Here is a 12,969-nt window from a genome sequence, read left to right as displayed (position 1 = left end):
CTGGATATTTTTTTCTTTCTCCATCAATCTGTTTGTAACAGTTTCCGAAAGAAAGAAATGTCTTCATTAATAGCAATAAACATAAGAAAATTATGAGAAAAACAATATCAATGGTCATCATGCGTAAATAGGATGTCCATTACTACCATCATCATGATAATTATTATTATTAATACTAATATTATGATTATAGTAATTATTATAATTATTATCATTGTTATTATTGTTGTTATTATTGTTATTATTATCAATTCATTATTTTCATTATTATCATTATCATCTTCATCATCATATTGTGATCATACCTTAACTTATTGGGGATGATAACACAGGCCATCCCCTACCTGAAATATTGGGCGGGGGATATATTCCCCTCTGGTAATGATTGTATGAGTAAAATCTATGTATTTTGTTTCTGTGCATATTACCAATTCATATATGTATTTTTTTTTCTTATTTATATGTTTTTCTACCATTTGTTGAAACTCGAAAAGGAATGAAATAAACCAATTAATCTTAATCAAAATGCCAGATTCCAATTGCCAAAATAATTTATTCGATCAAGTCTGATTCAATATATTTCCGGACCTCGTCGGTCTATAGCTCGACAAAATATTCAATATATATCTATTATGATAAACGTTGTTATAGCTTGATCGACGTCACTCTGGTTTCCATGGTAACCTTCTCGAATATTTCGATTTTTTTTTTTTTTTTTAAATTCCTTTTTATCTGTTCTGTATATCAAAGAAGGGAACCAAGGTGTGTACCTTTATAGTGGGTTTGATCGAGTTTATCAGTTCAGCATGCAGTGGATATCTAGCATTTATTGCCATGAACCAAAGAAAGAATCGGGTGGAAGGTATCTCAAGCGTCTTTCGAGAAAGTATTTTTAATTTAAAACTTGATTAATCATTTTCTCTCATCTGAAACACTCAAAGTTCATCATGCATGTAATGATTTAAAATTAAGCTAATTTCTGTTGTAAAAAGATGTCCCTGCTGTTTGCCTCTATTTTCATGGCAACATTAAAAGATTAATTATACTATGGCTGATAGGCAGTTGAGTGATAATGCCAAACCTCATCTATTATAACTGCATTTACAACGAGTAATATGGTTCATTGCCAATATGCCAATATAATTATAATGATTAGGATCTTTAACTAGGCACTGACCGTGAAAACTATAGAAACTCATAATGAAGGTAAATTTACGCTTAAAGGTCAAGTCCACCCCAGGAAAATGCTGACTTGAATAAATAGAGAAAAATCAAACTAGCACAGTGCTGAAAATTTCATCAAAATCGGATGTAAAATAAGAAAGTTATGTCAATTTAAAGTTTCGCTTATTTTTCACAAAACAGTGATGTGCACAACTAGGTGAGTCAGTCGATGATGTCCATCACTCACTATTTCTTTTGACTTTTTATTGTTTGAATTATACAATATTTCGTTTTTTTTAGATTTGACAATAAGGACCAACTTGACTGAACCATATAGTATTAAACAATGGTAATTCCACATGTTCAGGGAGGAATTAACCGTTGTATCACTTGATAATGAGGAGAAAATTAGAATATTTCATATTTAATAGAATAAAATACAAAAGAAATAGGGAGTGGATGACGTCATAATCTCCTCATTTGCATACCAGCCAAGATGTGCATATAACTGTTTTGTGAAATTAAGCGAAACTTTAAAATGCCATAACTTTCTTATTTTACATCCGATTTCGATGAAATTTTCAGTGTTATGCTTGTTGAATTTTTCTCTTTTTATTCAAATCAACTTTTTGTTGGGGTGGACTTGTCCTCTAACAAGAGTGTTTAGTATGAACAAGCTTGCAATATCATTGTATCAAAATTAAATAGCCCCATTAGGGTGATTACAAATAGCATTTTGCAAGGTCAGAATGGATGAGAGTAGGCTCATCACAATGAAACTATTCACAAATTGCAAGTAAAAGATGTACGCGACAACTGCTAAGAGTACAATGTGATAATGGTCTGTATATTGTATATTTCTTTGCAATTAGGTTAATGATTACATTTCCTATTACAAATCAGTTTCCACGAAACCTACACTTTTCTATGGATATTTACAATAAAATGCAACATGGATTAAAACGATATGTTATGGAATTATTCTCACGAAAGTTATAGTACAACAACAATTAGCATAATCTGATCAGTATCATTCCATTAAGAGAATAAATAGCAATAATAAATTGGTGAAAATGAACACTTCAAAACTATGAGGTTTCGGTAGTCATTAAAAAGTTCTCATTAAATTCAACATTGTACTGTTTGTTGATATTCATCAAAAACATTTCTCCATTCTTCCATATCGTCCTGCCATTTCTCAAAATCCTCCCGCCACTCTTCTTCACCACTCGGAACATTCTCTGAAAACAAAACCAAATCAAAGTTATTCGTTAAGTTGCAGAAATAGAATTCAAAACAGGGTGCTAAATTTAGCACTATATCAGGAATCATTGGGTTACACAAAATATCAAAACCGATATCTCACCAAAGAGGTATTTTTCAATATAATCCTACATTTGAGTGACAACGTGATTTTGGCAGTGCAATAGGCTCAATATTAATTCGCATCTTTCATGGAGAAGGTTGATTAAAAATATACATCATTCTCGACAATATCATTTTCCCTGGTTTAAAAGTTCTCACATGAAAATAATTATTGTCAGGAAAGGATAAATAGTTTATCAATATTCATTAATTAGTTTCTGGTATCAAAGAAATTTTATCAAATTAAAACACCAATCAAATTGATAGACAAAGGACATGAATACGAGGATATCAAGAGAATGAAAAAACCCAAAAGGGGGGGGGGGCAACTTGGATGTGACACTTCCAGAATACACTCAGATTCATATAGTCCATGTTTGCTTTGATAACGACTACCATCTTTCAAAAAGGACAATAAAAGGACTTTTCGTATCGATATGCAACATTAAATGACTGCGTTGAAAACCGTAAGATGCCAAAATCGTCCATTGCGTCTGAATGGTCATATAAATTATTTACTTATTGAGTATTTGTACGTCACTTGGATATTATCGTCGTGTGGATACCCATACGATCAGTTGTTCCGCCAAAATGCGAGATCAGTTTACATCGACACTCATATATTCTCATCACGAACACGCCCATACGCTCCTTCTGTTCAAATTATATACTGTATCATTATACTCATCTTAACTTTCATTTTTCATCAAAATATATAAATAAAAAATAATATGAATTCGATTAAACAATATTCTTAATTACAACCATGAGCAGTGAAATCTTACCTATAAGCTGAACGAGATCTGGAACGTAAGAATTCCAAAAGGCGCACTCATCTGCCCTGATAGCTCGATCATTTGTCAATCCTAAAGAGAGCTCTTTATATGTAAGCTCAGGTAACGTATATATAGGCCAATAGAAGTCACCTTCTTTTTCGGGTTCAACACTATTGTTCGTCTTGCCTGGATGTCTGATGGAAACAGAACATAATAATGTTAGCTTAAGACCAACTAACCTTGAATTTATAGGGGCCTATTATTTTACTGTCTTCGTTTATAATTTTCTCTAGTGGGGTCAGACAAAAACAATGCAAGTTATATGAGAATCAAATTATACACCCATGAGGGACTATAGTTATTTTCTTTATAATAACCTAAATAGTTACAAGTGCGTCCGTGTCACAATATTTCCCTGAAAAATTTATTCAGAATCATAGTGGCAATATTGAAGACTTACGAATATTTAGCGAAATTGGTCCACATGGTCATGACTTTCACGGACAGATCAATTTCATCATCATGAAGAGGTCGACGATCAGCCATCCATTCTGGAATGAATGGCCATCCAAATACAAACTGGATATCTTCTGTGTGTGTCGCCCCAAGCCAACCTGGTCCCGATCCATTGAGACCAGACTGAAAATATGACCTGTAGATTAATTGATTGATGTTAAATATATATACTTCATACTAAGATCGTGGTGTAGCGGTTCTGACCCTCGCCTTGTAATCAGAGGGTCGTGTGTTCGAATCCCACCATGGCCTAGCGTCCTTTGGCAAGGCGTTAATCCACACTTTGCCACTTAGCAGGTGTTAAATGGGTACCCGGTAGGATGTGAAAGCCTATATATAGTATGCCTAGCAATTGAGTCTTGGAACTCTTGTTGGAATGCTCCCCAGGGAGTGGAGAAGGTGCATACATTGTATGCGGGCATGCAATGATCCGATGACCGGGGTAATAATATGTCTGTAAAGCGCTTAGAGACGTCGTTCCGATGTATTAAGCGCTATATAAATGCGGAATATTATTATTATTATTATTAAGATTCTTATCACTGATTGGTCAATCAAATCTGCATCTCGTGGCACGTGATACGGTGCAGTTCCGCATATCGCTTTCTGAGGGTTTTACCTTGCTATCAATTTCTTCCATCACATCCCGTAATATATATATATATATAGATTGAAATACACTAGTGGTCCAAAACGGGCCCTAAAAGTGGAAGGCCTCTGGCAGTCTCGCCTGCATTACGCGATCTGTTATAGCAGCAGTGCTGACTTTGAAAACAGCTATTAAATGATTATTAACAAAATAAAACACTCATATGATAATAAAATAATATGTCCATTGACCCAACATGACCTTAGACCATGATCATGTAACCTAAGACATGTGCAAAATAATCATTCCTACTTGATTATCATTATGTCTATGTTTCATGAATTCTATTGTAGATCTATAAACTTTCTAAGTTAAGATGCCAATTCAACAAATAACCCCAACACGGCCAAAGTTCGTATACCCTAAAATTGTAATGACCTTCGGTTTTTGGTCGTGTGACCTGAAACACGCACAAGATATTGGTGTTGTACCTGAGAAATGGAAAGTAGCCAAAATTGTTCCTATTCACAAGAAAGGTGATAAGTTTGAATTTAACAACTATAGACCGATATCGATTCTACCCTGTGTGTCTAAATTAATGGAAAAAATTGTGCAAAAGCAATTGCTTCGTTATATTCAAACTCATTCTTTACTTTCTGCTTTTCAATCTGGATTCCGTCCGAAACACTCTACCATTACTGCTCTTGCTAAGGTAACGGGTGACTGGTTTCATTCTATGGACAATGGGCAGTATACAGGGGCTATTTTTATAGACCTTCAAAAGGCTTTCGACCTGGTCGATCATGCAATTCTCCTATCCAAACTTAAAAATATTGGTATATCTGGTGATGAATTGCATTGGTTCAAAAGTTATTTGACTAATAGAAGAATACGTACATCCATTAATGGAATTTTATCTGAAGAAAGGGTCATTTTTAAGGGAGTACCCCAGGGATCTCTCCTTGGACCCTTACTGTTCATTTTATTTATTGATGATATAATTTCTGTATTTAAAGAGTGCACCGTACACCTTTATGCTGACGACACAGTAATATATTTCTCACATAAAGATATTAGAGTTATCGAACTCATCCTTAATAAGGAGCTGGAAAGTCTATCTGTCTGGATGAACAGGAATAATTTGAAAATAAACTATGATAAAACTGTAAGCATGTTGATTGGAACACCTAAAATGCTTAAAAGGTCACAACATTTACAACTAAAAATTGACTGTCATTTACTGACTCAAGTGAATAGCTTTAAGTATCTAGGTGTCTTTGTGGATGAAAACATGAAGTGGGACTATCACGTAAATTATTTATGTAAAAAACTGGGGAGAATGATTGGTTATATTGCACGGCTAAAGCATTTTGTAAATTTGTCAGAATTAAAGTTAATATATAAGTCAATAATTTTACCTCATTTTGATTATGGTGACATTATCTATCAATCTGCAAACAAATCTCTACTTGACCAACTTCAAAAATTCAAAATAGAGCTGGAAGAATAATCTTGAAAATTGACCCCTATTCACACACTTCAACCTCTCAAATTCATTCTATTCTTGGTTGGGACACTATTCAAAAGAGACAGTATACTCACTTGATATTATTCATGTATAAGATTTGTAACAACATGTCCACTGAATATATGAAAAATTTGTTTCATACAAAAGATACTCCTTACCCTCTTAGAAATGAAAATAATATATGTTTACCCAGACCTAGAACCAATAGTTGTAAAAGATCTTTCTCTTACCGAGCTGCATCTGAATTCAACAGAATCCCTTTGTGCGTGCGTAATGTCACCACTTTCAATTCTTTTAAAAATACATTTTTGAAATATATCTGTGCTAAATGAAATTAAACCACTGATTTGTACCGGGGGGAGGGGGGTAGGTGTAGGTTATATGATTTTTCTTTGTTTTTAATGATTTCACTTATATGTCTGATGGTCAACTTTCTTTATTTTATGGTAATCATAGCATTTTTGTAAGTAAACTGGCTCCATGGAAGACCAGCAGCAATGCATTATTGCAGCTGAATATGGACTACCAGCCGTATAATTTACTTTATTTTTTACCTTTTATTATTGTATCTTAATATTGACCTCATCATATCATGTTATATGTATTTGTATGTACTTTGTATCTGTTATTTTATATACGGAAATAAAACAAACAAACAAACAAATATTCAGGGATACATGGTTAGTCTTATGTCCTAAGTTTTACGAACTAGATCTATAAACTTTTAAAGTTATGATGACAAATACCCCCAACATTATCAAAGTTCGTCGACCCTAAATGACCTTTGACCTTGGTCATGTGACCTGAAACTCGCGCAGGATGTTCAGGGATACTTAATTTGCTCATATGTCTAAGTTTCATAAAATTTAAGTTATGATGACAATTCCACAATTACCTCCAACATGGTCAAAGTTCGTTGATCCTAAGTGACATTTGACCTTAGTCATGTGACCTGAAACTCACGCAGGATCTTCAGTGATACACTAACACCCTTATGTCAAAGTTTCATAAACTAAGTTTATATGCTTTCGAAGTTATGACGACATTTCAAAAACTTAAGCTTGGTTAAGATTTCGATATTGATTCCCAACATGGTCTAAGTTCATTGACCCTAAATGACATTTGACCTTGGTCATGTGACCTGAAACTCAGACAGGATGTTCAGTTAATACTTGATTACCCTTATGTTTCCAAGTTTCATGAACTAGGTCCATATACTTTCTAGGTTACGATGACATTTCAAAACCCTAACCTTGGTTAAGATTTCAACGTTGACGACGCCGCCGCCGTGGCCGAAAAAGCGGCGCCTATAGTCTCGCTCTGCAATATGCAGATGAGACAATAACGATATCACTTTATCAGAGTAAGGAAAGATCTTTGATTTTACGATGAGGTATATAAAATAAAATAATATGGACTGCTCTGTATTCGGATGACGGCGGATATCGTCACTCCCTCAGTGCTGGATACCTGCCCTTCCATAACCAAGGCCTCGTGAGGGCCGGAAAAGCATCACGGGAATGGTAATTTACACAGTCATGTTCGTGAGCAGTGAGGATTTGTATATTAACCCACCCGGTTGTCAAACTTATGTATTTACAATCAACTCTAACTCTTTGCAGTTGTAGGACTCCCCACATGGTGCACCGAGTACCGTAAACCACTTCCGCGATTGTTTATAATTATCACAGTGCACCCCCCCCCCCCCCGTGCAAACATTCAAACATCATCACACTACTCCTATACTTTATTTTTCCATATAAAATAGCTATATAATCTTTTTAAAACATAACAATCTCGTTTTGATAATTATCTTACGTGCTGGGTGCATGCGTCATGAAATAATTGAATACTGTGTCCCCCGATTGGACGTGAGCGCGTATCACGTGATCAGTTGGGCAAGAAAATCTCTGATCGCCAACAGCACCGGTGAATGCAGGAAGATATTCCGCACTCACATTATCGGCCTGTGTCCAGTCGATATACTGCTGGTCAATGGACCTCATCAATATATCATCAGTGTTACCATACATAACTTTAGGAAGTTCTGCCGTGTACATTGACTTAGACATCGCTGGGACCTCATCATCCTGGTATTCACTAAACATATCTTTTACTGCAATGTAACCTTCGTCCTTGTTGTATCCGGCAAGGATTGTTGCTTTCTTGAAGGAACCAGATGCGTACATATTTGCAGGGGTATCATTCAGAAATATGCCATCTAAACGTATGTAGCTACGAGGGTATACCTAGGAAGAATACACAAATTATCTTAATAAACTAACGTTAGTGCTTTTAATAGGTATTCGAAATATCATCAGCCTTTGTAATATTTCCTACGAAATATAATCTCGAATACGAACTTTATCATCATGAGAACAAATTTGGCATACTGATTTTTCTTAGAACTCTTCATAACACTAAATAAAGTTATTCGCCTCATCAAATAACAAAAGTCATTCCCATAATAATACGAGTGGACTTGAATATATAGAAAGATCCTATCAGAGTCTTTTTGTTGGAATGATGAAGATGATACAAAACAAAGATAACAGGTCAGAGCAATCAAACACAGGAATTCCACATGAGTTTTCTGTACATTCTTTTAGGACATTAGACACCCTTAATCTTCAGAGTAGTTCGGTGATCATTTTAAAGCAAAATGTTTATTATTATGCATGTTTTAATGTCAATTTTGTGACATTCCAATTCAAGGATGTGAATACATAACGCCAACATTAAAAACAAATTCCCTATTCATTGTCTATGTCATCATAAAAATAGAGTTAATAGCAAAAGGAATCATAGAATAAAACTGAGAATAGATCCCGCAGGAGTACCTGCCAAAAAGCATTCATTAGAGTAAAGGCATCAACCATCCGCAAACAATCTACTAGTTGAGTGGAGTCTTTAATATCACATCCAACTTTAGCTCCAAGCGCATTAGCTTCCTGTCGATCTGCTTCCGGGTTATGACGAAATGCCCATGGTGATAGGGATGTTCCACTCTAAGATTTATAACAATACAAAGAAAACACGAGTGTGATATTTATTTTATTTACAAGGTGGAGTTGTACAGCAGGCTGTTACTAATACATATTCGTATTCTCTTAAACATGAAATAAATTGTAAAACGAACGAACATCATTGTACATTCCGCCTCTTTACCAATTCACTTTTCCATCCGACCCACTCACACATTTCACATTGCTAAAAAAATGGTCTACAATATTGTTTAATGATCATCTGAATTACAATAATCGTTTCATGATCATCTGAATTACAATATCTCCCATTTACATATTTTCTATACTATTTACTTTCTCCAGTATTTAATAATAGTAACAATTATTAAGTTCTTCTATAGTTCATATCAAACCAGCAATGACTCTTAATGCATTTTACAGAAATAAAATTATACAACATAAGGAATTACTTAGAATATCACTTAAACAACATCTACATTAATCAGTTATATATGGCATAAGTATAAAAAAATTGTCTATTTGAATGCTTCATTAAAGAGAAATGTTTTAAGTTGGGATTTGAAAAGTCCAGGATTATTTTGTGATCGGAGAGTACTGGGAGGGAATTCCAAAGGGTGGGGGCACTATAGAAGGACCTTTCGCCATGCGTCTTGTTCTTAATAGACTAGGTACTTGAAGGAATTGTTGGGTTGACGATCTAAGTGTCCTTGAGGGGTTGTATGGAGAAACAAGTTCAGAAATATTTTGAGGGGCAAGACCGTGGACAGCATTAAATGTTATAAGGACTTTGAAGCGAATTCGTGATTCGATGGGTAGCCAGTGAAGTTCTTTGAAGATTGGTGTGATGTGGTTGTGTGTCTTGAATCTGGAGACAAGTCTTGTGGATGAATTTTGGATTATTTGGAGCTTTGCTATATCTTTGACCGGTGTTCCATACAAGAGCCTGCTACAGTTATCGAGAAGGGAAGACACAAAAGCATGAATGAGGATCTCAGTCACATTCTTACTAAGGTATGAACGAATCATTTCAATACGTCTCAGAGCAAATGAGGCCTTGCGACAAACCATGTTTACCATGTTTACGTGTCGGCACATGTTGACATTCTCGTCAAAATGACACCCAGATCAATTACTGAAGGGGATGGCAAAACCTGGCCAATCGTTGACGTCAAAGGGAGAGCCTCTTGAACTCGTCTGAAAGGAGATGAAACACGAATCACCTACTGTTTGCTGTCATTAAGTTTCAGATGATTGCTTACCATCTACTTCCATATTTCCTGGAGGCAGATTTCCAGTCTCCCTACAACATTCTCCCTTTCTGAAGACTTTTCGGAGACGATAAGTTGTGTGTCGTCAGCGTAAATCATTGTAGAGAAACCATGTGCTTGAATGATGTCCTGAACTGGTGTAGTGTAGCAGAAATAGAATCGGACCGATTATCGATCCTTTAGGGACGCCTCACTGCAGTGGTGTTGAATCAGACGTGTTGTCTTGAATGCGCACTTTCTGCTCTCTTTTGGCTTCCATACAAGTAAGATAGGAACCACTGTAATGCCGTACCAGTCACCCCAAATCTGTATTTCAGTCTCGAAAGCAGAATCTCATCGTCGAACGCATCGAAAACACCCGTAACAGATCAAGAAGGATGAGCCTCATTCCCATTGCCTAGGCATTGAAGAAGGTCATTGCGTACACGTAGTAAGACAGTTTCCACACTGTAGTGTTGACGATACGCTGACTGCCTAAATGGGAGAAGATAGTTACTAGCCAGATATGATGTAAGCTTCTGACTGACCACACGTTCGATCACTAATGGGATGATTGATACCGGGGATTGATATCGGACGAAAGTTCTTCAAGTCCTCAGGATCTAGATTCTGCTTTTTCGATATTGGCGTAACAACTGCAGATTTGAGTTAAGTTGGAAAATTGCCAGACATAAGACTCTGATTTACATTATGGGTGATGGCAGGACGAAGAGTTTTCAGGCATCCGCTAAAGACGCATGCAGAAACAGGTGCAAGCACACAAGTTTTCAACTTCTTAGATTTAGTAATCTTGCGAACACCTTCCTCTGAAACTTGATGGAATTCTTCAAGTTGACATGCAGAACCTACCAAAGTAGCTTCAGTAGAGGATGGTACAGGCGACAGATTGACGTTAGAAGTTGATGCTCTTAACTTCGAGCTGTGGGATTGCAAGGATATCTTGTTGAAGTAGTCTGAAAATGCTGACAAACTTCATCCTTCGAGCTGTGGGATGGCAAGTATTGATAAGATCGCTCTATTGTTAACCCAATCCAGGCCGGGGGGGGGCTTCCGAGGCCCCCCCCCCCCCCCGGCCTGGATTCGCGCAATATTTTCGCCGTGCGAAATTTTTTGACCGCGCCACTCGCTGACTTTTTACGTTCAAGTCTTGCGCAACTTTTGAGACCAGTTTCGTGTCACCCTGGTACGTGGTTCCGAAATTACGCAACATTATGTAAGTGCATGTCAGACCAAAAATTGCTCAAAAACGTGATTTCGTGTACAAAGTCAATGTAAATTGTGTTTTCAACCAAAAATCATAAATGTATGATTATTTTTAGTTTTGACTAAAAAAAAAGCACACCCCAGCAGAAAGTTCAAAAGAGGAAATCGGAAAGAAAGAAATTGACCAAAGCAAAGTGAGTAAACTGAAACTCAGATCACCAAACACGGACATGGAAAAAAAAAATCCTCGGTACGAGTGAACGAAAACAGAATATGTCTTTTTTATCCCTCAATGTAAGAGGGATCAGAAATAAACTGAAACGAAGCAAAATTATGTTGTGGATAATTAAACAGAAAACAGATGTAATAATGTTACAAGAAACTTTTTTGACCTTTGAAATGGAATCGATAGTGAGTCGAGAATTACATTACCAATGTTTCTTCAATCATGGCACAAACCACTCTAGAGGTGTGGCTATTTTTGTGCGTAAAGGTTACTTTGAACAGATCGAAAAGTTTTTGCACCTTGATGGTCGAGTTCTTGCGATAAGATTGAAAGATGATAAAAACTCTTATCTTGTTGTAAATGTCTACGCACCAACAAAAAATAATGAAAAAGAATTTTTTTATAGTCATTTAACAGAATGGTTACGAAAAGTGTTACAAGTCAATGATTCATTGGTGCTAGGCGGAGATTGGAATTGCGTTCAAAATGCCCAACTAGATACGCGAGGTGTGTCTTATGCTTATAAAGAAAATAAGGTGTTTAAGAAACTAATTAAAAATTTCCATCTGATTGATGTTTGGAGGAAAATGTTTCCTTACAAAAAGCAATTCACCTGGCGTCAATTGTCATTAAACATATTTTCCCGTCTTGACTATTGGCTGTTAATAGATTCTTTATGCTGCTGTGTGCAAACGGTTGAAATTAAACCTGCTCCAAATTGTGATCATTGTGCAATTACTTTAAAATTGACAACTAATAGTCCTCGAAAAGGATGTGGCTTATGGAAAATGAATAATTCGTTATTAAAAGACGATTATTATACAAAAAATGTGAAAAGTTTGATTAAAAAATTTATATTGGAAAATGTTATTATGAATCCTCAAATGAAATGGGATATGTGTAAAATAAAAATTAAAGAATACACTATCAAGTATTCGAAACACAAACAGAAAGAAAATAATGAAACTTTCAACCAATTGCAATCTGAATTCGATTCAATGAGTTATAAGACTGATGAAAACTCATCTAATGAAAATAAAGCTGAATTAGAACGAACAAAAATTAAACTAGACCAATGGTTAACATATAAATGCAAAGGAGCTTTCATCAGATCCAGACAAAAATGGATAGAGCATGGTGAAAAGTCAACCAAATATTTTTTTGAAAGTGAAAAGAGAAACGGAAAGAGAAAAGAAATTAATTCTATTAAAAAGAATGGAAGGGTTATTACAAACCAGGAATCTGTTCTTGGAGAAATATTTCAATATTATAAACATTTGTACTCTAAAACAAACAATGAAGTTGAATCGTCTGATATTGATGACTATTTAGATTCAACTGTATTAC

The 12,969-nt window shown here is 35.5% G+C and overlaps 1 protein-coding gene across 1 annotated transcript in view; it reads right to left on the bottom strand.

The window, feature by feature from the left end:
- Positions 1–475: 475 nt before the first annotated feature.
- Positions 476–12,969, bottom strand: part of LOC129255444 (cholinesterase 1-like) — a 33,870-nt gene continuing 21,376 nt past the window's right edge. Inside the window, exons 6-10 of the mRNA XM_064096039.1 lie at positions 8,779–8,946; positions 7,757–8,187; positions 3,766–3,957; positions 3,315–3,499; positions 476–2,405 (exon numbers count right to left, since the gene is read on the bottom strand). Coding sequence (XP_063952109.1) covers positions 2,293–2,405; positions 3,315–3,499; positions 3,766–3,957; positions 7,757–8,187; positions 8,779–8,946 — 1,089 coding nt within the window. The 3' untranslated portion in view covers positions 476–2,292. The remainder of the gene's footprint in view (positions 2,406–3,314; positions 3,500–3,765; positions 3,958–7,756; positions 8,188–8,778; positions 8,947–12,969) is intronic.

This window comes from Lytechinus pictus, chromosome 3 (assembly GCF_037042905.1).
Source record: "Lytechinus pictus isolate F3 Inbred chromosome 3, Lp3.0, whole genome shotgun sequence".
Taxonomy (NCBI): domain Eukaryota; kingdom Metazoa; phylum Echinodermata; class Echinoidea; order Temnopleuroida; family Toxopneustidae; genus Lytechinus; species Lytechinus pictus.
The sequence above is the reverse complement of the archived record's forward strand: the minus strand, read 5'-3'. Positions and strand labels throughout refer to the sequence as shown.